The following is a 26,324-nucleotide window of genomic DNA, read 5'->3' as shown; positions in this document are numbered from 1 at the left end:
TTTTTCCAGTGGTCATGTATGGATGTGAGAGTTGCACTATAAAGAAAGCTGAGCACCGAAGAATTGATGCTTTTGAACTGTGGTGCTGGAGAAGACTCTTGAGAGTCCCTTGGCCTGCACGGAGATCCAGCCAGTCCATCCTAAAGGAGATCAGTCCTGGGTGTTCTTTGGAAAGACTGATGTTGAAGCTGAAACTCCATACTTTGGCTACCTGATGCGAAGAGCTGACTCATTTGTAAAGACCCTGATGCTGGGAAAGATTGAGGGTGGGAGGAGAAGGGGACAACAGAGGATGAGATGGTTGGGTGGCATCATCGACTTGATGGACATGGGTTTGGGTGGACTCAGGGAGTTGGTGATGGACAGGACGACCTGGTGTGCTGTGGTTCGTGGGGTCACAAAGAGTCAGACACGACTGAGCGACTGAACTGATGAATAAATTAAGCAGAAGTACTTGTGGGACACTCAGGCAGTGAGGTCTAGGACCAATTTGGAATACAATCTAAGGCTCAGAAGAGTTATTTAAACTAGTCTCTAGTCATTATGTGTAGTTAATGCCATAGGGAAGTCCTCAGGTGGACTAAAACGTTCATGAATTAAATCCTGAGTAGTATGAGTATTTGCAAAGAGGATCTGGCCAAGGAGACTGAGAGAAGCATGACCATTTATCCTGTGTCCCCAACATAAAGCACAAGATCCTACGCAGTCACTTAGTTTGCTAAATTTAAGAGAATGGGAGCAGAATACATGGTTATTGATAGAGCCCATTGGAGGTAGATTAGGAGGAGAAATGGAATGAAGAGTCACAAACGACAGAATGAACTTGGTAGACTGAAGAGGGCGAGGGGTGCCGGGCAAGCACAACGGACTTACCTTTGCTTCTGCAGGGCCAGAAGAACCTAGGGGTTCAAGTTGTATGATTAGGTGGGGTCAGAATACACAGGGCCTGAAACGGATGTCAGATTGAAGAATTTAGACTCCAGAAGGCCGGCCACCGCAAGAAAAGCCAGGGTTCTGGAGTGGGCCGTGAGAACAAGAGGTTTCCTTTCAGGAGGTGCACTCTGGAGGTATTGCACTGGCGGCGGCAGCTGAGCTGCTGCTGCTGCCGCTGGCGACAGCGCTGAGCTGTTAGCGGTGGAGTGCTTTCTACTGGACTTTGGTTTACAGTAGCTACTGAAAGGGAACAGTGCTGTCGGCTGGTGCTGCTATTTCATGCCGTTCCCTGACCAAGTGCTGTTAACTCTATCTCTGGACCTTGGCACCAGACGACAGAGGCGGTGGCATGTGGCCGCAGCTGGGAGGCAGTGCGTGCGCGCCGGGCGGGGATGTCTGGCTGCGAAGCCTAGCGCACAGCAGCCGCCCAACGCGGCGAGGGCGGGGCGGTCCTGTAATCAGGCCACGCCCCCACTCGCCTGCGCAGGCGCGCTTCGGGGCCGTTGCTGTCAGGAGCGCACTAGAGGCCGGACGGTGGCGGGATCCGACGTCTGGCTGTACCCGGCTGACTGAACCCAGCGCGGCAGCGGCGGCGAGGGCAGCGCGGCCCCGGCTCCCTGCCAGGTCGCAGAGACTAGCAGGGACTAGCGGGCAGCCGGCGGCGCTGGCACAATGGGGAATCGGGAGATGGAGGAGCTCATCCCTCTGGTGAACCGTCTGCAGGATGCCTTCTCCGCACTGGGACAGAGCTGCCTTCTGGAGCTGCCTCAGATCGCCGTGGTGGGCGGCCAGAGCGCCGGCAAGAGCTCGGTGCTCGAGAACTTCGTGGGCAGGTGAGCACGCGAGGGGGAGGGTGGGAGGCGGGGGCGACCCCACTTCAGGCCGCTGGAGCGTCCACGGCAGGAGCCCGAGGCTGGACCAGGGGCTGCAGCGGATCAGAGGGAAGAGCAGCAGTGTCCGTGAGGGCGGGCGGGGTCGTCCCGCTCCGGGCATCCTCTGTCCCTCCCCGCCTGGTGGCCCTCCTGTCTGCCTTTCATCCTGCGATACAAAGCCATTTCCTCCCTGTCCTCCGGTCTGGGAGTCGGGGAGGGGGTCCGCCCCAGGATGACTTCCCCCTCCCGCCCGGTGCGCGCCAGCCCGGGGACAGCCTGAAGGCGTAGCGCTCCAGGGCGCTTCCCAGTGCCCTTTCTGTTTTCCCGGCTCAATATCCTCCTCCTTTTCCTGTCAGCCTCCCCAGGCTCTCCGCGAGGCTGTGGGGTTCATTTCCCCGCCCCTCCCCCCTTGAAGATGCTTTCCTTCTCGCCCTGGTTCTCGGCTCCTGTCAGCTGTCTACTGTTCGAGACAGTCGTCGCCTGCCCCTAGCAGGGGAGGCGGGGTTCGAGGAGAAAGAAATCGTTTGTTGTGGTGAGGCTTTAACCCGCGACGCTACCACACTGTTCTCGCTAAGGAGTCCAAGAATAAAAGGTGGTTGTGTTTGCGTGTGCACCTACTCACAGCTCCAGGCATACGTGAGAGAAACCGAGGCAGAGACTCTGAGAGGGGGGTGCGCTGGGACTTGTGTTGTCCAGGTGCCATGTCATCCCTGCATCATCTCGGAATGGACCAGCATCTTTCTCGCACTCTCTCTGCGCCCCCTTCCCCAGCATCATGTTCGATTCCCTAAGCTTTTATTTGTCCTGTGAACCTTCAAGTTAACATCTGAATTGAAATTATGGTTCCAGGTTTCGTAGTTACTCTTAATTCAGAAAAACCCAAAGAATTCATTTTTAAAATTGGGAATCATTATACCCCCCCCCCCGCCCCCCGCCCCGCACTGAGCAATGCATGAGAGATTAAGTTACCTTAACGGCTTTGCCTGAGGAGTGCAGACATTTGCTAAGAAAAGCCCATTGGAAAGCATTATGAAAGCTGAAATCTGTTTCCTAGTAATAAACTAGGTAGAAATGTACAACAGCTGAGGGAGGGGGCCGGCGACGGTACAATACAGAGACTGTACTTGACTCTTTCTGTTTGACTGGTTAGTGATTTGGAATTCATAAGATTCGTGGTTTGTTTTTTGGCTTTTCTTTTTTGTTAGTGTTGGTATAAAATTTAGATATTCCCACATATTTGAAAATGATAGTATCCATAAACTGTATATTCTTTTCTCTCAGATGATGCTGCCTCTTGAGATGATACTCTTAAGGATATTTTTTTTCCTTTCTGTTTGAACTAGAAAGCTAAGAAACCTAATTTTAAAAAAAGTAAAATTGCTGACAGTTGGCTGTTATCTTTGACTAAGTCGCTTAATCACTTTTCTCGGTTTTATCCTTAATTTTAGTGGTGAGAAAAGTGATGGTAAAGCATTTTGCCTACGTCATCATAGACTTATGGTCAAGTGACAGATGAATCTGTGATTTCAAACGTGTACACAAAACAGTCACATACGTAAGGGTTTTACTTTCTTTGATTTATTGTCAATGAAATTCAGTAAATTTCAAGTGGTATCTATAGTGGAAGTGAGGTTTGGTGAGTTATTTTGGGGGGTTTACAAGCTCCAGAGCATTTAACAGGAAGCCTTAATAATCATTTAACTACTTTTTTTTTTTTAAACAAATGCTTAAAGGTTAAAATTGTAAGTAATTCAAGTGCAATGACCATATTTTTGCATCTTTCATATATTTAGTTTGGATGAATCTGCTTTATAAATGCACTTTTTGTGCAAGAACTTTTGAACCTAATGTCAATTTTATGCACTTATCTTGATTCTGTTCTTCAGATTTTCAAATCCTGAACATAGTCACTGATGCTGTGATAAAATTGTAAACATCTTTCCTCACTAGCTATCCTCTTTCCAGATGAGAATGTAAAAAATCTGAAAGAGTAAAATATTTTAGCTTGAACATTCTTTATGATAGAATGAAAAATAGGGACATTGTAAATATTATGTACACCAGAATATTTATCAGAATACGTTAGTAATATGCTCTTTAAAACTTTACCAATAATTAAATACTATAAGAATGTCAAGTCAAAGGAAAGGATGGGCATAAAGGAAAACCTGATTTAATAAATATAGCAAGGCTTTATTATCTGTAGAGATGACACCTGCCAGGAGAACTTATATATTAGCTGAAAATTTAATTAAAAAAGTCATTTGATTTTAGTAAAGGTTTCAGTCATTGAATTATTGAGGAATCTAATTTCTAATTATAAATGAACCTTAGGGAAAAAGGAGTTCTGTATTTTGAGCAGAAAAAACTGCTCATATTGCACTGTAACCTTTGATCTTTTTATTATCCAGAAAATTTTCAATAAAGAGCATCCTTTAAGAATGAAACTTTCCTCTTTTACATATAGCTGTTTTATTTTTAAGGCTCTGACCTCTATGCAGTTATTGAATGCAGTCATAAAACAAGGGCTCATTACTTGGGTAAATTAGTAGCGTTTGTTCACCATTTAAGCTTGTCCTCTTAAATAATGATGCATTTTCTTCTTAACATTTAGCAATCCATGTTTAGTGGACTGTCTCTTTCTCTGTTTGTTTATATTGATTTTTTTGACACCACTAAATGAATTTGGATGTGAATTTGTTTACTTCATTTAACTATAACTCTAAAATCCAATTGTGGGTTGACAAGTTTTGAGACTGTTATGAATAAAATGAGTCTTGAATGAACTACTTGTTTGTGATTTTCTTGTTAAAGTGATGAATTTACATATTAATATAATGTAATATAGTGTGAGAAACCAAATTGTTCTTTTGGGTGTTCAGATGAGATATACACTCTCCGTGAGAGGCAGCTTAAGGTCTAATGAATAGAAGCTGAGACTCAGTGGTCTGAATATAGGGGTTCACTAGATGGTATGGGGTCTGCCCATTGGTCTGGTTTATGTGTAGAAGAATTTATTCAACTACTTTTACATCCTCCCCCTTTTTTTTTAACAGTGCAGTGAGATGATGACAATGGTCAGTGTTTATAGAGTACTTGTAATGCATCAAGTGCTATTTTAGGTGCTTTTACATAGATAATCTCATTGAATCCTCTTAACCTTCCAAAGAGGAAGGTACTCTTAAGAGTTCCATTTCACAGAAGAGGAAATTGAGATTTAGAGAGTTTGAGTAACTTGCGGAAGGTGATTTTTTTTTTTTTTTTTTTTTAAATTTGGAGTATAATCGCTTTTGGAGAAGGAAATGGCAACTCACTCCATTATTCTTGCCTGGAAAATTTCAAGGACAGAGGAGCCTGGTGGGCTGCACTCAGTGGGGTTGCAAAGAGTTGGATAACACTTAGCGACTAAACAGCAACGTAATTGCTTTACAACATTGTGTTGGTTTCTGCTATACAACAATGTGAATCAACTATCTGTATACATACACTGCCTCCCTCCCGCCTCCCCCCGCCCCACCGTCTCTCTGTAGGTCCTCACAGACCAGAGCTGAGCTCGCTGTGCTATGCTTCAGCTTCCCACTAGCTAGCTATTTCACACATGATATGTATATATGTCAGTGCTGCTCTCTCAAGTCATCCCACCCTCTCCTTCCCCTGCTGTATCCACAACTCTGTTTTTTACCTCTGCAGTCTCTATTCCTGCCCTGCAAATAGGTTCATCAGTACAATTTTTCTAGATTCTACATATGTGTGTTAATACATGATAATTTGTTTTTCTCGTTCTGACTTATTCACTCTATATGACAGACAAGATTCATCCATATCACTGTGAATGACCCAATGTCATTCCTTTTTATGGCTGAGTAATGTACTATTGTGTATATGTACCACACCTTCTTCATCTATGGGTGGGCACATCCATTCATCTGTGGGTGGGCGTTTAGGTTGCTGCTGAAGTTGAATTTAACATAAAATCAATGGATCTGGGATTCAGCTTGAGGTATCTGGGCTTTATACTTGTGCTGTAAAACCTCTGGGCTGTATTGAACTCCTTTATATTGAGGTTTATCATTTTCTCTGATAAATACTTTTGACTTCTTTCTTTGATCACACTTCAAATGACCGCCTAAAATAATAAGAAACTGCTATAATAATAATTTCATTCATAATTTATTTACATCAGTCTGTCTTGCCTCATTTCACAGAGGGTTTGAGGTGACCCCCTTAAGTAGAATCAACATGAGTTAAGAGATAAATATTTTTCTTTACTATATTAGACATTCTTGAAGGGAGCTCTAAGATGTAATTGAATTATTTATTTAAGTATATGTTGAGAGGGAATATAACTTATTTATAGTGGTGCTAAGTGAAAACTGTAGTAGTTGCTAATGTGTAAATGCTTTTTAATGATATACTTGTTAGAAACATTAGTTCTTCAATGCTAATTGTGTAGGCAGAGGATTCACATTATTTTATTCTAGCCTAAATGGTAAAAGAGACTTTCAATTGTGCACAAGTAGGTTTTTTGATGAGTGGGGGTCAAATAAAAGATAAAGTGAGTATATTGAGGGGAGTTTATTTCAATGTGCAAATCTCATATAAGGTATATTTATTTAGTTGTAAAGTTTCTAAACATGGGTATGTTGATTTATCAAATTAGAGTTGTTTTGCTGGAGAACCTTAAAAGTGAGCCATTTGATGCTGTTGTTGAATAGACACGACCAGATAATTTTTTAAAAATTCAAAGTCACTTATATGTCTTAGATACTAATTTATTCTTAAATCCTTTGACTGATTTCACGAGATTTTTAAAAAATTGAAGCAGTAAAAGTTCTCTAATTGCAAATAAGATTAGGCACAGAGCATGCATGTTAGTGAACTTATTAATTCAGAAGTAGTTTTATTTAAAAAAATATCAAAGCATCTGAATTAGTGAATATTTTTCAACAAATGGCTTCCAAGTATTAAAGTTATTAGATAAATGAGTGCTAACAATGAAAATGTGATAATTGTTGAAAATCATACTTCATGGTTCCCAAGAGCCTATTTAAAGTGTCAGAAACATGAACTCTGTTTTTCCAACAGTTAATTGCTAAAACCTGAAATTACAAAGATATTTTTACAGTATTCACATTGTGCAATACACTTTTAGGTTATCACAATTCAGTTGGTAGGATTTAATTGTAACAGTCAATTACTAATAATGCCTGAGAAGCAATATACCTAGGTGAACTGGACTGGATAGGATATCTCTGTTTTGAAATTTACTTATGATTAACAGATATTAAAAAATGCACTGGATTAACTTCTTTAAAAATGAAGTTGGGCAGATGTTGTCACCCAAAACTTTGAAGGAATGGGAACTTAATAGTTAGCTATTCTAGAGAGTAGGTTCTTGGGTCCTTTACCAATGGGACATATATTTAGTAAATTGTTTGTCTTAGGCAGTTGGTACTTTGTGTTGGGCCTAATAAGTAGAGTTAAATTATGATGTTTTGCTTAAATTATGATCAATTTTAAGGAAGGACTGCAAGCAGCTAAAAGAAATAGAAGAGTTTTTCTTTTCCTCTTCCACCAGAGCCACATCAAGAGAACTCTGTGCTAGTGTACTGTGTAGAACAATCCATTTATTTTCTGGATGTCCAAAGTTTTGTCTACGTCTGCTTTGCTTTTTTCTCACACTCAGCATTAATTTAAAAATTCTGTAGGATTATGTTATAGTAAAAATGAACATTATAAAGTGGAAGGAAAAAAAAAAAAGAAGAAAAAAAAGAAAAAAAAAATAAAGTGGAAGGAAGGAGGAGGCCATTTGTTTCGCCTTACTTGTTGGCAGGCATGGATGCTGTTAGACACATTTCGTGCCTTCTGTACCTTATTTTCCCATCCCCATGTTAATAAGGGAGGAGATTCAGGGTTAGAGAGATAAGTAATTTGTGCACGGTCACAGGACTAGCAAGTGGCCAAGCAGGGATTTAGTCTTGGGTGTGATTCTTGTTGATACTCTTGAGAAATGTGGGCAAATAAAGTCAATGAGCGGGTATTATTGAGTTCTAGGTATCCTGGATAAGAATGTAGAAGGAAGTATGAATGTACAGAAGCTGATGTATATATAAAAAGAGAATTGACAGCATAAGGTACGAGACCACAACTTTCAAAGATTTTGCAAAATGAAGACAGTTGGGTATAATGAAAACTAAATGGGACAAAATAATTTATACTGTGTCAATTTATTCCTACAAAAAAGAAAAACCTCTGAAAAACTACAGTTCTGAAATTGAGTTGCGATATAGTAGAAAATAGACAGTATTGGAGATTTCAGTGTCATTTGGCAGCCAGTATAATTTTAGCTCAAGGCTGCATGCACTGAAGTATCGATATCAAAGCAGGGAGGTGGTAATCTATGTCTCAGTGTCTGACTTGACAACAAGGCATTGAATTTAGATTGTCAGTTTATCACAAAGAGACACTGTATGTTGCATAGGGCCTGTGAGAAGAGTAGCAGGAAAGAATAGAGGTTGGGGAGATTAAAAGTATAACTGGATACATTGAGGGTGGGATGGATCAGATCAACTAAGGACCTTTAATACTTAAGGGAGGCGGAGTTCTATTTTTTAAGAATAAGACATTTAGTTAAAGGAGTGGAGTAAGTGGAAGACAAAATGTTAGGGGAAATGTTCTAAAAGCAAACTTGAGAATAGAATGTATTTACAAAGGAAGGTACAGGTAGAGGGAAGTTTGATACTAAGTGATTTGCATTATTGAGTTAAACACCATTCTAGAAAATTAGAAGGTTTATTAATACCAAATTGGTGTGTTTTTTTTTTTTTTGGTCAGAACTGGCTTTTTTTTTAAAAATGAGTAGTGAAGATAGGCATTTCAGTAGGTTCTATAAGAAACTTTCTTCTGGCTTTACTTTTGCTCACTTCTTGGAGCTACATTGGGATACAGAGAAACGAGATTTGCCCAAGGTCAGAAGTAGAATCAGAGTTGAGTTTGGAACTTGGTGTTTAGAACTGGGAGCCCTGTGGCAGTTCATCATCTTCTCTTTCTCCTCTTATCGCTTTAAAGCACCTCTCCCTCATCTCATCCTCACTACCTCCTTTTCCCATTCCTTTTCATTGGACCAATCTTTCCTTCTCCTTGTTACTCCTCTCCATTACTTTTCTTGACGGTAGACCAGCAATGAATTTTTTTTCCCTCCATACATACTAGGGTAAAGAGACAGGGAACAGGATGTTTCTCAGGCTATTACACTGGTCCTAGTGGCAAAGAACCTGCCTGCCCATGCAGGAGATGCTGGAGACCCAAGTTCGATCCCTGGGTCAGGAAGATCCCCTGGAGGAGGAAATGGCAATTCATTCCAGTATTCTTGCTTGGAGAATTTCCTGGACAGAGGAGCCTGGTGGGCTATAGTCCATGGGGTGGAAGAGTTCGACACTACTGAGCAACCAAACACAACACATAATACTAGAGTAAATTGTAACTTTTGGGAAACAGATGGGCCCGGGAAAAGACTATATGAAATAGTGGATGTTTTCACACTTTATTAATATTTTCCTACCAGCTGTGCATATCTAGAAAGTCGTGCCTGGGTTGGTCACTGATTGGTCTTGCTTAAACTGGGGAAAGCTTCTGAAACATTGTGTGTAAGTTAAGTAATATAATGGAAAGATTATTATTTAAGAAGTGGGTGAGATTTTTGAGAGAAAGAATGACTTATTTAATCCAAGAATTATGATACAGTATTGCTTTAGATTTTGTCTTTCCTGTAAACATCCCTCCTGAAGATTCTCTGTTTCCAGGAGTTTAAAGTGTGTGTCTCAATGCTTCTTTGTGATGGTGTCTTATTTTCATTTCCCACAGCTTAAAGGTCGTGCTATCTTTGGGAATAACACATTGTCTAATAACACCTATTAGAAGTGAGTAGGGCTTCTGCAGCACTTTATTGTCTGTTGTTTCTGTGGCTTGAAATTGAAAAGACTAATCCGTTTAAATAATTTGATGGGTGCTTTATCTTACTTAAGATATTTGTTTTCTTAGATCCTGAAAAAGCCAGAATTTGGAAAGAAGTCATCATATTCTGGTGATTGAGGGCAGGCTTTGCTGCTAGGCATATCAGTCCCACCTCTGACTCCGTAATGGATACAAACATGGCGTCTCAGCAAGGCATTGAACTTCACTGAGATTTAATTTCCTCATTTGCAATATAGAGACAGTATTCATTGTTTTATGTGCTTTTGGGTTCCAAGTAAGATGCTGTAAAGTGTGTGACCCATAATAAGCATTTAATAAGTGATTTCTATGATATTGTGATTTATCAGAAAAACATGTATTTCATCATTCACATGACCAAAATATAATTCTCAAATATATTTGGTCTGTGTTCATAGTTTCTCGCTTATAGCTTCTTAAACCCTTGGAATTTCCTAAGTTTTGAAAAAAGGTGTCTTCTGTTAGGTTAATGAGGTGACTTTTGGAAAGCACCCTAGCATGAGAGCCCTTTGCCAGTGGAACCAACCTCTCAGTCTCAGTGCCTGCTCGTCCCCCAGACCCTCCGCAATCTCTAGGGAGAGGAGAGGGGCTTGAAGTGAAATCAGTTACCAATGGCTAGTGACTTTTTAAAAAAATTTATTTATTTATGGCTGTGCTGGGTCTTTATTGCTACATGCTGACTTTCTCTAGTTATTTTGAGTGGAGACTACTCTAGTTGCGAGTGGAAACTTCTCTCTAATTGCGGTGCATGGGCTTTTTATTGTGGAGTATGCCCTCTAGGGCATATGGGTTTCAATAGTTGCTGCTTTTGGGTTTAGTTGTGCCATGGCATGTGGTAGCTTCTAGGACCAGGGTTCAAACCTGAGTCCCCTGCATTGCAAGGTGGATTCTTAATCACTGGACCACCAGGGAAGTCTGCCAGTGGCCAATGACTTAATCTATCACAACTATGTAATGAAGCGTCCATAAAAAAACCAAAAAGGGCAAAATTCAGAGAGCTTTTGGGCTGGGAAACACGTGGACATTTGGGGAGAGTGGTGTACCTGGAGAAGGCATGAAAGTCCTCTCCCTTTCCCCGTACCTTGTGCTATATGTCTCTTCCATATGGCTTCCTGGTATATACATATTTATAATAAAACAGTAGTAAAATAAATAAAATGCTTCTCTGAGTTTTCTGAACTGCTCTAACAAGTAGTTTGGACCAAGAAGGAGGTCCTGGGACCATCTAATCTGTAGCTAGTCAGTTAGAAACATTTCTAACAACCTGGGCTTTAGATTTGGTGCCTGAAGTTGCAGGAGAGGGCGGTCTTGTGGAACTGAACTGTCAACTTGTGAAGTCTGAGGCTTTCTCCAGGTAGATCGTGTCAGAACTGAGTTGAATTATAGGATATCCAGCTGATGTCCAGAGCACTGCTTATTGTTGGTGTGAGAAACCACCTCCCCATGTTGAAATTGGTACTGGAACCCATTTGTTTAATGGTTATTAGTTTTAGTCTTTTATCTAGAAATGGGCAATTTCTAACTGTTTTTAAAACAAAAGTACATCTAGGAGAGAGAATAGATAGTGTTTAATGTGCATGGCCTGTAATAGTGCATTCAATAAATTATTGCTGTTAGTTTAAGTCTTTTGTCTAGACTGGACATTTTCTGAAACAAAAGCAAATTTAGGAAAAACAATAGATAGTAATGTCTGTTTACAATTTTTTTGTGCATGTTGGAAGATCACAGCTGCATCAAAATGCTAACTTTTAGATCTAACTTAAAGATTTAAAAATTACAAAGTTTAGTTTTAGATCTTAAAGTATATTTGGATCTTTTTAAAAGAAAGCATTACCCACATTTAGCATCACTCCAGTGTGTATTTAAACAGATACACACAAGTCCAGTTTGTATACTCTTCCCTCCCAAGAGTTCCAAAGTACTTCTCATTTATTTTTATTAATCCTTAACGGTGTCCCTGAGAGTATAGTAAAGGCATGTTTTATTAACTTCAATTTAGAAATATGGATGGTTGAACTGGAAGAAGTTAAGTAACATGCTAGGGTTTGAATGGCAAATACCAGAGATAATGAACATAGTAGAATTAATCACATAGAGATAATACAATTAAAAGGAATTTTGCTGAAATTATTTTCAGATATTCTCCTAGAGAATGAATTTTAAGCAAAGTATTTAATTCTGTGATATTGATAAACCATTCTTAGCATATCTTTATCTTTTGGAAATGTTAGATGAAGTTTTAGGCAAAGATGGAGGTAGAAGTGGGAAAAACAACTGAGTCTGACTGGTGCAGCAGGACTACTTAGCAAGAATATTAGTGAAGGTCAAGGAAGAGAAATGACCTATAGCCAAGGAATCAGGAGGTAAGATAGAAAAATAGTGTCAGGTGCTATTAGACCTTACAGAAGTATCAAACTTCTTGAAGTAGGTGTCGAAGTAATACCCAATGACTTTATTTTCAGTGGAAAGATTCATATCTTGAGTTGATTGACATTTGCACAACTTGTTAACCTCCAGTTTTAGCTCTGAGCTAGTTAACTGGTTCCATTTGGAATTACATTTTCTTTGTGTTTCGAGGTATGCCTCTATTTGTGTAAGAATAGTTTTGGGTTATCCAGAGGAGGCTTAGATCTTTGTGTGTATGTGTGTCTGTTTTTGTTTTCTAGTTAATAAAACAGAAGCCCATTATTTTCATATATTTTAAGGAGAAGAAAAGATTTGAAGAAAAAACACAAATAGAATCTAAAAAGGAGGGAGTTGTGAGTATTTGTGAGTTATTTAGTTTGAGGTGGATTTAATTTATACCCACAGTAGCTGTTCCCTGGATGTTTGTTAAAAGAAATACCTTGGATGAGCTGAGGCAACATGGTGGAAATCAAGGAGAGCTAGGGTTAGTCTGGTCTTTACTGTCATCCCACTGGTCTTCCTCCACTCTCCCTGTGTGATTTAGAGGCTCCATTTTAGTGGTCCTTGTTCATCCTTCATTGCATGGGGATCTTACTGCACAGTTGGTTGCCTTGTCTGTCTGTCCAGCCATTTGCAGTTTCCGTGAGGTCAGGAGTGCTTGCACTTTATTTGTCATCTTCCATAAACAGTGCTGGCAGGTAGTAGGAGCTATATGAATGATTTAGCTATGTGACTGTATATGTTTATCCAAGTTGAAGCATATGTTCTTCATCAATATGTTTGTTGAGCATGGGGTGGATGTTGGACTGGATGCATTTTTTTCAAACAAGAGTATCAGAGTTCCTTCCAGGTAATGATAAGTACTGTATTGTGAAACTTTTGTGTTAGTTGTATATTTGTATATGTGTACCATGCTGCAGTATAAAATGTATTTCTTACTATGGTTGTTCTCAAAATGATTGAATGCCTCTGAACTAGATTAAATCTAATGTTACTTCTAGTCATTTATTTAATTATATTTCCATGGTAGGACATATCTTTGTATAACAGAAGGCAAAATTCACAGTATATTATTTTACTGGGTGAGTTAAAATGAAGATAATTTTATTATTTTTATTTTTTAAAATTAATTGAAAAAGGAATATGCCTATGTGATTACACCTCTGACATTCCAATAGTCCATATAGTAAAAATTGTCTCTCATGAAGATTTCTTATTTATTAAGGTGTTTCATTTAATCTGCATATCTGACAGATTATTTCTGGATTATATTTTCTTTACATGATGTCTATCTGATTTTTGAGGGCATAGAGAGTTTAAGAAACTTGTCTGGTTGTAGGTAAATGATTAAACCAGTTGAAAAAGAACATGTTTGAAAATTCTTTTAGCAGATGGATTTATTCACTCACTGTGTCATTTACAGACCCCTACATGCCAGAAAATGTGAGGTTCTATGCATATAACAGCTCCTTCAAAGAACTTGGTGACTCCAAAGGGTACAAGGGTTGATATGCACAGACTGTAGTTATCAGGGTAATGAGGTTAAGAAACTTGGCTAACCACTTCAGTATTCTTGCCTTGAGAACCCTATGAACAGTATGAAAAGGTAAAAGATTATGACACTGACATATCAACTCCCCAGGTCGGTAGGTGCCCAATATGCTACTGGGGAAAAGTGGAGAAATAACTCCAGAAAGAGTGAAGAGATGGAGACAAAGCAAAAACAATGCCCAGTTGTGGATGTGACTGATGATGGAAGTAAAGTCCAATGCTGTAAAAAGCAATATTGCATAGGAACCTGGAATGTTAGGTCCTTGAATCAAGGTAAATTAGTAGAAGTGGTCAAACAGGAGATGGCAAGGGTGAACATTGACATTTTAGGAATCAGTGAACTAAAATGGACTGGAATGGATGAATTTAATTCAGATGAACATTGTATCTACTACTGTGGGCAAGAATCCCTTAGAAGAAATGGAGTAGCCCACATAGTCAACAGAGTCCGAAATGCAGTACTTGGATGTAATCTCAAAAATGACAGAATGATCTCTGCTTGTTTCCAAGACAAACCATTCAGTATCACAGTAATCCAAGTCTATCCCCCAACCAGTAATGCTGAAGAAGCTGAAATTGAATGGTTCTATGAAGACCTACAAGACCTTCTAGAAAAAAACACCCAAAAAAGGTGTCCTTTTCATCAAAGGGGACTGGAATGCAAAAGCAGAGAGTCAAGAATTACTTGGAGTAACAGGCAAATTTGGCCTTGGAGTACAAAATGAAGCAGGGCAAAGGCTAACACATTTTTGCCAAGAGAATGCACTGGTCGTAGCAAATACCTTCTTCTAGCAACATAAGAGAATACTCTACACATGGACATCACCAGATGGTCAATGCAGAAATCAGATTGATTATATTCCTTGCAGCCAAAGATGGAGAAGCCCTATACAGTCAGCAAAAAAAAAGACTGGGAACTGACTGTGGCTCAGATCATGAACTCCTTATTGCCAAATTCAGACATATTGAAGAAAGTAGGGAAAACCACTAGACAATTCAGGTATGACATAAATCCCTTATGATTATACAGTGGAAGTAACAAATAGATTCAAGATATTAGATCTGATAGAATGCCTGAAAAACTATGGACAGAGGTTTGTGACATTGTACAGGAGGCAGTGATCAAAACCATCCCCAAGAAAAAGAAATGCAAAATGGCAAATGGTTGTCTGATGAGGCCTTACAAATAGCTGAGAAAAAAAGAGAAGTGAAAGGCGAAGGAGAAAAGGAAAGATATACCCATTTGAATGCAGTGTTCCAAAGAATAGCAAGGAGAGATAAGAAAGCCTTCCTCAGTGATCAGTGCAAAGAAATAGAGGAAAACAATAGAATGGGAGAGACTAGAGATCTCTTCCATAAAATTAGAGATACCAAGGGAACATTACATGCAAAGATGAGCACAATAAAGGAGAGAAATGATATGGACCTCACAGAAGCAGAAGATATTAAGAAGAGGTGGCAAGAATACACAGAACTATATAAAAAAGATCTCCATGACCCAGATAATCACAATGTCTCACTCACCTAGAGCCAGACATTGTGGAAGGTGAAGTCAAGTGGGCCTTATGAAGCATCACTATGAACAAAGCTAGAAGAGGTGATGGAATTCCAGTTGATCTATTTCAATTCCTAAAAGATGGTGCTGTGAAAGTGCTGCACTCAATATGCCAGCAAATTTGGAAAACTCAGCAGTGGCCACGGGGCTGGAAAAAGTTTTCATTCCAATCCCAAAGAAGGGCAATGCCAAATCAAACTACCTCACAATTGCACTTATCTCACACACTAGCAAAGTAATGCTCAAAATTCTCCAAGCCAGGCTTCAATAGTACATGAACCATGAATTTCCAGATGTTTAAGCAGGTTTTAGAAAAGGCAGAGAAAGCAGAGATCAAATTGCCAACATCCGCTGGATCATTGAAAAAGCAAGAGAGTTCCAGAAAAACATTTACTTCTGCTTTATTGATTACGCCTAAGCCTTTGACTGTGCAGATCACAACAAACTGTGGAAAATTCTTAAAGAGATGGGAATGCCAGACCACCTTACATGCCTCCTGAGAAATCTGTATGCAGGTGAAGAAGCAACAGTTAGGACCAGACATGGAACAACAGACTGGTTCCAAATAGGGAAAGGAGTATGTCTAGGCTGTATATTGTTACCATGCTTATTTAACTTATATGCAGAGTACATAATATGAAATTCTGGGCTGGATGGAGGACAAGCTGGAATCAAGATTGCTGGGAGAAATATCAATAACCTCAGATATGCAGATGACACCACCCTTATGGCAGAAAGTGAAGAAGAACTAAAGAGCCTCTTGATGAAAGTAAAAGAGGAGAGTGAAAAAGCTGGCTTAAAACGATAACCCTATATGCAAAACAGAAAAAGAGACACAGAAATACAGAACAGACTTTTGAACTCTGTGGGAGAAGGTGAGGGTGGGATGTTTCAAAAGAACAGCATGTATACTATCTATGGTGAAACAGATCACCAGCCCAGGTGGGATGCATGAGACAAGTGCTCGGGCCTGGTGCACTGGGAAGACCCAGAGGAATCGGGTGGAGAGGGAGATGGGAGGGGGGATCGGGATGGGGAATAAGTGTAAATCTATGGCTGATTCATATCAATGTATGACAAAACCCACTGAAATGTTGTGAAGTAATTAGCCTCCAACTAATAAAAAAATTAAAAAAAAAAAAGTTAACATTCAAAAAGCAAAGATCATGGCATCTGTTACCATCACTTCATGTCAAATAGATGTGGAAAGAGTGGAAACAGTGACAGACTTTATTATTTGGGCTCCAGAATCAGCGCAGATGGTGACTGCAGCCATGAAATTAAAAGATGCTTGCTCCTTGGAAGAAAAACTATGACCAACCTAGATAGCATATTAAAAAGCAGAGACATTACTTTGTCAACAAAGGTCCATCTAGTCAAAGCTATGGTTTTTCCAGTAATCATGTATGGATGTGAGAGTTGGACTATAAAGAAATCTGAGCACTGAAGAATTGATGCTTTTGAATTGTGGTTTTGGAGAAGACTCTTGAGAGTCCCTTGGACTGCAAGGAGATCCAGCTAGTCCATCCTAAAGGAAATCAGTCCTGAAAATTCACTGGAAAGACTGATGCTGAAGCTGAAACTCCAGTACTTTGGCTACCTGATGTCATGAACTGACTCATTGGAAAAGACCTTGATGCTGGGAAAGATTGAGGGTTGGAGGAGAAGGGGATGACAGAGGATGAGATGGTTGGATGGCCTCACCAACTCGATGGACATGAGTTTGAGCAAGCTCCGGGAGTTGCTGATATACAGGGGAGCCTGGCGTGCTGCAGTGCATCGGGTTGGGAGGAGTTGGAAAGGACTGAGTGACTGAGCTGAACTGAGGCTAAGAATTTTTATGCAAGGCATTTATTAGAAAGTTGTTGGCTGGGTCAGGATGATGTCTTCAAATATTTGAGGAGCCATTAATTGGAGAGGGATTAAATTGACTCTGTGTCCCCAGAAGACAGAATTTGAATAAATGGTTGAAAGTTATAGGCAGACAGATTTAAACTTAATGTAAGGGAGACTGCTCAGCAGAACAGCTAAGAAGTCAAATGAGTCACCTGGGGAGCAGTAAGTGTTCCATCCCCAGAAGGATAGAGGCTGGGGGTAAAGACTGACTGGCTTCTTGGCATGGTGTAAATGGGAAGCAGGTTGAGCCTCTTTGAAGGTTCTTGATGTTGAAGGTTCTTGCTATCACGTAGTTATGTGTTTATGATTATTACTGGAGGTGGAAGTTTAGACAGAATTTGGACACCTTTTAGAGGTGCAGAGTGGTCTGAATGCTTAAAGGAAAATGTTACATGTCTTTGGAGAGTCCAGGAAAGATTTCTTAAGAGATGTAGGGTTTGAAAAGGGTCTTCTTAGGTGGCACAGTGGTAAAGAGTCTACCTACCAATACAGGAGATGTGGGTTCGATCCCTGTGTCAGGAAGAGCCCCTGGAGAAGAAAATGGCAGCCCACTTCAGTATACTTACCTGAAAAATTCCATCCATGGGGTCACAAAAAGTCCAGACATGACTGAGCGAATGAGCAGGGTTTGAAATGAGCATGAGAGAATAAGACTTTGATAAGTTGAGATGGGGCCAGAAGTCACAGACTGCAGCCTTCTCTGACCTCTGGATGGTTCTCTAAGTTTAGTTCCATGCTGCTTAGCACTTCAAGGTTTATGACTGAGTTGTAGTTTTTGGTCCCTGAGGCAGACTGCAAACTTCTATTGGTATTCCCCATAGTTACTTATGCAATTCTGTTTTATATACTTAATTTTTATTGAATTTTCATGAATTGACTTGTTGGCCCAGCTTAAGATGGGTTGGTACTGGACATAAAGATCATGGCTTCTAGAAAGATATTTCTATTTTACACTTAGGAGATAACATTATGTTTGATGAACGAATGCTCTTAGCTGGAAAACTGTTAATAGCCCTTGTGCCTTAGTTTTTGAGTTGTCCTTTCTCTCACCTGAACTTTACCATTTTCTTATTTAAATTCTTTTTTGAAAAATTGAAGTATAGTTGATTTACAGTGTTGAATTAGATTCTGGTATCCAGTATAGTGAAGTGAAGTGAAACTTGCTCAGTCATGTCCGACGCTTGAGACCCCATGGAGTGTAGAGTCCGTGCAATTCTCCAGGCCAGAATACTGGAGTGGGTAGCTGTTCCCTTTTCCAGGGGATCTTCCCAACCCAGGGATTGAACCCAGGTCTATTGCATTGGAGGCAGATTTTTTACCAGCTGAGCCACAAGGTACACTATAGATTCATTTTTTTCAGATTATATTCTAAATTATTATATGATATTGGATGTAATTCCCTTCCATTTTCTTAATGATAGAAATCTACTTATGATTCTCCTATTTTGTCATCTCCCTTCTTTAGCTATGTTGGCTTAGCTCTTTCCTTTCCCATCTTTTCTTTTTTTAAACTTTTTGGCAGTTCCTTGTTGGCATGTGGGATCTTAGTTCTGCAACCAGGGATTGAACCAGCATCCGCTGCAGTAGAAGTGTGGAGTCTTAACTGCTGGACCATCCGGGAAGTTCCCTATCTTTCCAACCCTTGCTATCTGAACTCTTGCTGAGCCCAGGAACAAATATATTTGAATTACAAGGAATGATTATATTTGAAAGGCTGGTCCATCTCAGCATTCCAAAAGCAAGTACATGTGTAAATATATGTGTATGATTTTCTTGAGGAATTTGTCAAAATGTGGGTTCCTGGGTTCCATTCATGGAGACCTACTCATTGGGTCTGGTGTTAAACCAGAGTAATCTGTGTTTTTCCAAAAGCTCCTTTGGTGCTCCTGTTAGTAGCCCCAAAGTCTGGCTGCTTATCACTTCTGCAATTTCTATTATTTCTGCAGCTGTGGATAAGGAATGAAATGTATCTTCATTCCCCATCAGTACACTGAAACTGCCCTTGCCAAGGTCCCTGATCTCCAAACAGATTTACTTTTTAAGTATCTCTGAAATTCATCACCTGTTCTTCATTCTTACAACCAGTGATGCTTAATTCCTACAATCATTGACTGAGTTCAAGTTAGCATCTTTTATCTTCTGGACTACAGGGGTTTACTTAACGCTTTCCCCATCCATAACCCTTCAATCTAACTTGCACATAGCCATGGTGTGATTGATACAAAATTAAAATTAAATGGTATCATTATCTGGGTGAAAACTTTTACAATTTATTTTTAACTGAGGATAATTTGGATCCCTACCTCAAATCATATACAAAAACTAAAAATGTATAGAAGACCTAAGTGTAAAAGTTTAAACTATAAGACTCCTACAAATACAAGTGTAAATCTTAATAATTTTAGATTTGGCAGTGGTTTTTAGCTATGACAATTAAAATATAAGTGAACAAAAAAAATCAGAAAATATAACTTGTGCTTCATCAAAATTAAAAACTTTTGTGCTTTGAAGGACACTATTAAGAGCATGAAAAGGTAACTCAGAGAAGGGGAAACTTTTTTTGTGTGTGTGTGAAGTATATATCTAATTAAGAACTAGTAACCTAACAATAAGACAAATAATCCAGTTTAAAAATGGACAAAGACTGTTTACAATAGCCAGGACATGTAAGCAACATAGATATCCATTGGCAGGCGAATGGATAAGAAAGTTGTGGTACATATACACAATGGAATATTACTCAGCTATTAAAAAGAATGCATTCGAATCAGTTTTAGTGAGGTGGATGAAACTGGAGCCTATTATACAGAGCAAAGTAAGTCAGAAAGAAAAACACCAATACAGTATATTAATGTGTATTTATGGAATTTAGAAACATGGTAACGATGACCCTATATGTGAGACAGCAAAAGAGACACAGATGTAAAGAACAGACTGTTCGACTCTGTGGCAGAAGGTGAGGGTGGGATGATTTGAGAGAATAGCATTGAAACATGTATATTATCATATGTGAAATAGATCACCAGTCCAGGTTTGATGCATGAGGCAGAGTGCTCAGGGCTGGTGTACTGGGATGACCCTGAGGGTTGGGATGGAGAGAGAGGTGGGAGGGGGGTTCAGGATGGGGAACACATGTACACCCATGGCTAATTCATGTGAATGTATGGCAAAACCACCACAATATTGTAAAGTAATTAGCCGCCAATTAAAATTTTTAAAAAATAAAATAAAAATGGGCAAGGGATTTGAATAGACATTTCTCTAATAAATATATACAAATGACCAATAAGCACATGAAAAGATGCTCAATATCACTAGTTATTAGGGAGATACAAATTAAAACCATGATGAGAGGTCACTTCATGTATACTAGAATGGGTATTATTAAACAAAAGATGAGCAATAACAAGTTTTAGTGAGGATATGGAGAAACTGGAATCCTCATACATTGTTGGTGAGAGTGTAAAATTGTGAAGACACTTTGGATAACAATTTGACAGGTTCCTAAAATTGAACATAGTTATCATAATATCTAGCAATTCCAGTGCTATGCGTTCACTGACAAGGATGAAAACCTAAGTATACACAATAACCTATAAATGAATGTTTATAGTAGCATTACTTGTAACAGCCAAAAGGTGGAAATACTCACAATATCTATCAGTTGATGGTTAGATAGGCAAAATGTGGTATATCCATAAACAAAATGTAGTATATTCATAAATGAAACTTTATTCAGCTATAAAAAGGAATAGAGTAGTGATACATTCTACAATGTGGATGAACCTTGAGACCATTATGCTAAGTGAAAGAGGCCAAACACAGAAGACCACATAGCATAGTCTCTTTATATGAAATGAATAGGCAAATCCATATACAGACAGAAAGCAGTTTAGTGATTGCCAGGAGCTAAGGCAGGATATGGAATGGAGAATGACTGCCAATGGATATGGGTTTCTTTTTGGGGTGATGAATGTTCTGGGATTATAGTGTTGGTGGTTGGTACAATATTGTGAATATATTGAAAATGACTGGGACTTCCATGGCAGTCCATTGCTTAAGACTTTGCCTTTCAATGCAAGGGATATGGGTTCAATCCCTGGTCAGGGAGCTAAGATGCCTCATATTCCTGCCCCCCCCCCCATACCCCAAAACATAAAACAGAATAAATATTGTAACAATTTCAATAAATTTTTTAAAAAAAGATCCACATTTTAAAAAATGACTGAATTATATACTCCCAAAGGGTGAACTTTATGGTTTCTAAATTGCATCTCAAGTAAAAGAAAACCTTCTGGTCTAGATTAAATCAGTTCAGGAGAGACTATGGGAAAGAAGGGGAAAAGAAGAAAAGCAGAAGAAAGACACTCTGCAAAGGGAGCCAAGAAGGAGACGCCAAAGAGGTAGGAGGCAAATCAAGAGGCTGTTTAGAACTGAGAGTAGTGAGTGGTTTTACTGGAGTGGTAGGAATCTCAACTTGGAGCCTACTTGGAGTGAGTTGAGAAGGGAATGGGGAGTAAGTGGGGATAATGTGTGTAGATAGCTCTTCTGAGAAGAAGCTACAAGAGGGTCTGAGAAGGACTGTAAAGAAGGCTGAGCGCTGAAGAATTGATGCTTTCAAATTGTGGTGCTGGAAAAGACTCTTGAGAGTTCCTTGAACTGCAAGGAGATCAAACCAGTCAATCCTAAAGGAAATCAACCTTGAGTAGTCATTGGAAAGATTGATGGTGAAGCTGAAGCTCCAGTACTTAGGAACCTGATGAGAAGAGCCAATTCATTGAGAAAGATCCTGATGTTGGGAAAGATTGAAGGCAAAAGAAGAAGGGGGAGGCAGAAAATGAAATGGTTAGATAGCATCACCGACTCAATGGGCATGAACCTGAGCAAACTCTGGGAGATAGTGGAGGACAGAGGAGCCTGGCGTGCTGCAGTCCATCGGATCACAAAGAATCAGACAACTTAGAGACTAAACAACAACAACAGAGAGCATTTTTGTTTGCTAGTGGGAATGACCCAGGAAAAGACATAGATGATACAGGGAAGAAAGACAGGAGAGAGGGTCAGGAAAGTGTTGAGAAAATGCAGTGGGATGGAGCCCAGAAGTTCTGTTGTGGAAAGGCTCTTAAAGAGGAGAAGGGGCGCCTCATCCACTGGGACTAAAGCATAAAGAAGCTGGTTCAGGCATAAAAGGTGTGTAGAGTTGAGAGGGGGAGGATAGGGAAGTTCCAGTTTGTTAAGATGACAGCATTAGCTCATGATAGAGTGAGGAGGAGAGGGAGGAATAGAAAGAAGAAAATGCAGGCAAAGAATATCTGAGGGAATGTGAATGTGAGTTCAGTAGAGAAATATATTCAAAATGTATGTGAAATTGGCCTTTTTGTAAGTCGAAAATAGTTAAGTGGATTCTCTAAAATGCAAGTTTTATCAAGTTACTCTACTGTTAAAATCTGTTACTCAGCTTTTTGGCATGATATACTGTTCCCCTCATGATCGGCCATCTGCCTCTGTCTATTCTCCTTTCTTGCTCCTCCTCTCATTCACTATGGTGTTTAGTCCTACTGCACTACTTGGGGTTCCTAGAATGCATCAAGCCCTTTCATGTCTCCATGACTTAACACATGTTTCTATCTACCTGGAAAGCTCTTTGGGTTATCTTTTGTCTGCCTTACTTTTCAAGAGAGAGCTTTCATCTCTTCTAGGAAGCCTTTACTAAGCTCACAGCTAGAAGATATTCACTAAATGTATGTTGAAAGACTGGAGATGCTTAGAGCTCTGTTGAACTGATCATGAGCTCTTTGAACACAGAAGAATTATCCAGAAAGACAGTGTTGTGTGCACCAAAAGCCAAGGGCTCTTGAGGTTTTGTGGCTTTCTAAGTTTGTTTCTTCATTTGCAAAGTCTATGAAGTGGGTTCTAAATGTGTAGGACATAGACTCCTCAATAAATGAGAGTTTTAAAAATAGTGCTTAAGAAAAGAATTACATGTAGCCCAAGAGAGTGTCACCATGCAATGATCACAAGGATACTTGCCTATTTAAAATGCCACATTTTCTTGGCATGACATTTAAGACAGATTTTGAAAGACCTGTAACTGAAAGCTGTTTTTCCAAAAGGTAATATTTCTTCAGAATGACTTGTAGATTTCCTGGTTTGGAGCTGTGGATGGGTGAATGGAAGAAAACATTTGGTGCAGAAGAAAAATATGTATATTTGGACCTACCCTGCAAATTTTCCATTAAGGTTTCAGCTGCTAGAGGATTAACAAGTTGTGCTAGTGAGGAGGACAGGACCTGGTAACTGGTTAAAAGAAGCTAACGGAGCTTATGCTGAGGCTTACTGGGAGGAGGACAAACTCTCAGCTGTCTATAGAACAGACAGGACTTGTGGAAAATACTAAGTGGAGGCCCCCTGGAAAAAGGAACTTTTCTATTAGGCTAGAGCCAAAAAAGCACAAAGAGGTCATAGTTTATATACATAAGATACATGCACAGAAACTTATTTGGAATGGGGTGCAACATTTATTATCGGAGAGTCATTGTGTGCCTTATTTATTCAGCATCTTTTCCCTTTAAAAATGGTATATAAATTGAATATTTGTAAATTGTTTTCTTATCAGTTTGTATTATCATATTAGAGATGCTTTAATTTTCAGATTTTGCTCTGCAAAGATTTCTAATTTTTGCTTGAAAAGTTTTTCTTGGCATGTAGTTTGGAGTTTTAGAGTGAGAATCTTTGTGAGGCTAAATTGTTTTATAATTGATCACTCCTTAATTTCTCTTTTATAACAGATGTTTAAAATCTAGCAGGTTTTCTTAATTGGTGAGAAACATTCCTTATAAGAACTTAGCTATCATCACCTCAAATAAAACCATTTAAAATTTAGATTTATTTATATCCTGTTTTTCCACAGACGATTTGAGGCATTAATAGCTTCCTATATTCATTCATTTTTTTTTTTTTTTTTACAAATAAGCAATGCCAATATTTATTGGAGAATTATCTAGCTTACTTTCAGTATACTATCATTAAAAGACTATCATTATACTTTTTCAATATATTTTTCAATATACTATCATTAAAAGAAGGACCAATGCTGAAGCTGAAACTCCAATTCTTTGACCACCCGATATGAAGAACTGACTCCTTGGAAAAGACCCTGATTCTGGGAAAGATTGAAGGCAGGAGAAGGGGACAACAGAGGATTAGATGGTTGGATGGTATCACCAACTGGATGGATATGAGTTTGGGCAAGCTCTGGGAGTTGGTGATGGACAGGGAAGCCTGGCGTGCTGCAGTCCATGGGATTGCAGAGTTGGACCCGACTGAGTGACTGAACGGAAAAGAAAAGAGAAATAGAAACAGCAGAGGATACATCACTAAATTGGGCTTTGACAAACATCCAGATTTAAACAGTGCTGGGAAGTCCTGTGTCACAGCACATCTGGGGTCCCAATTGGGAAAGGGTCCCAGGTAGTGGGTCTACTCCAAGGGTGAGACTTCAGCATTTGCAGTTTGGGGTTCCCGCTTAAAATCCCAGGCCACAAACCGATATCATCATTGATGTTTGAGCTAATTGAAGCTCTGGCTTCACATTAATGTAGTTTTTTTGTCTTGTAAAACTTAGAATGTTGTTAGGCCTGGGGATTGGTTGGCAGACCCTCTCCAGGGATTCAACAGTCTCAAGATCCACCCCCTATCCTATCTGTGGTGCCACACAGCTTGCACTCACGGCAGGCTGGTAGTCAGGGCGGTGACAAGTCAGAGGCCTGTTCTGCTTGTTATGGTCTCTGTAGCCTGAATAAGACTTCAATTTTAACTTCCTTAACAGCAGCACAGGCCTTATGCACCATGGAATTCAGTAGTTTGGGCGCATGGGCTTAGTTGCTCTGCATCATGTGGAATCTTCCCTAGCCAGGGGTTGAACATATGTCCCCTGCACTGGCAGGCAGATTCTTTACCACTGGATCACCAGGGAAGTCCACTAGGTTTTATAGATCTTCCAGTGTTATTTATTCTTTAAAATAAAAATTATATTCATGAAAAAGAGGGTATATCAGCTCATACAAGTTACTTTCCTTGGGACATAGTACTTTGGAATATAACAGGAATGCTTGATGTATACTTCCCATGTCATCATAGAAGATACTTTTTTTAAAAAGAAAATAACTGTTTATTAGCATTTTGAGATATGAACTTAGAACTTTTGATTTTTCTAAAAGAAGCAACTCATTTTTGCAGTACAAAATACAATATAACAATATTTGTTCAGGGCATGTGTTAAGATTAGAACCCCATCTTCTGAATTTCCTCTAAGCATGAGAAATTTAACAGTCTGATATTCATACCAGGTTTTTAAAAATTACTCTAGCACAAGTGGATAAAAGTAGATTTTAGAATTATACCATTTTGTCAGTCAGTTCAGTTGCTCAGTCATGTCTGACTCTTTGTGACCCCATGGACTGCAGCACACCAGGCCTTCCTGTCCATCACCAACTCCTTGAGTTTACTCAAACTTATGTCCATTGAGTTGGTGATGCCATCCAACCATCTCATCCTCTGTCGTCCCCTTTTCCTCCTGCCTTCAATCTTTCCCAGCATCAGGGTCTTTTCAAATGAGTCAGTTCTTTGCATCAGGTGGCCAAAGTATTGGAGTTTCAGCTTTAGCTTCAGTCCTTCCAATGAATATTCAGGACTGATTTCCTTTAGGATGGACTGGTTGGATCTCCTTGCAGTCCAAGGGACTCTCAAGAGTCTTCTCCAACACCACAGTTCAAAAGCATCAATTCTTCAGCGCTCAGCTTTCTTTATGGTCCAGCTCTGACATCCATACATGACTACTGGAAAAGCCGTAACTTTGACTAGACAGACCTTTGTTGACAAAGTAATGTCTCTGCTTTTTAATATGCTGTCTGGTTATACCATTTTATACCACATCATAATATGATATAATTTACTTCTGTTCCTCTTACAGTGTATCAAATCTTTTAGAGCATCATCAGAGAAAAGTTAGCATTCACCAAGCAAACTCACTTAGGAGGAAAAACATACCTATTTTATGCCATCAAGCTTAACACTAACTGTTCAAGGAAGCAGCACCATTAAGATGCACTCATGTAGAA

General features: G+C 39.5%; 1 protein-coding gene across 11 annotated transcripts in view; it reads left to right on the top strand.

The window, feature by feature from the left end:
• Nucleotides 1–1,438: 1,438 nt before the first annotated feature.
• The window catches only part of DNM3 (dynamin 3), a 619,318-nt gene continuing 594,432 nt past the window's right edge, over nucleotides 1,439–26,324 (top strand). For all 11 annotated transcript variants that reach the window (XM_043486187.1, XM_043486184.1, XM_043486188.1 and 8 more), the window contains exon 1: nucleotides 1,439–1,766. In XM_043486187.1, the coding sequence (XP_043342122.1) occupies nucleotides 1,606–1,766 (161 nt within the window). In that variant the 5' untranslated portion in view covers nucleotides 1,439–1,605. The remainder of the gene's footprint in view (nucleotides 1,767–26,324) is intronic.

The sequence above is a fragment of the Cervus canadensis genome, chromosome 13 (assembly GCF_019320065.1).
Source record: "Cervus canadensis isolate Bull #8, Minnesota chromosome 13, ASM1932006v1, whole genome shotgun sequence".
NCBI lineage: Eukaryota > Metazoa > Chordata > Mammalia > Artiodactyla > Cervidae > Cervus > Cervus canadensis.
This window is presented reverse-complemented; position numbering and strand designations above follow the sequence as displayed.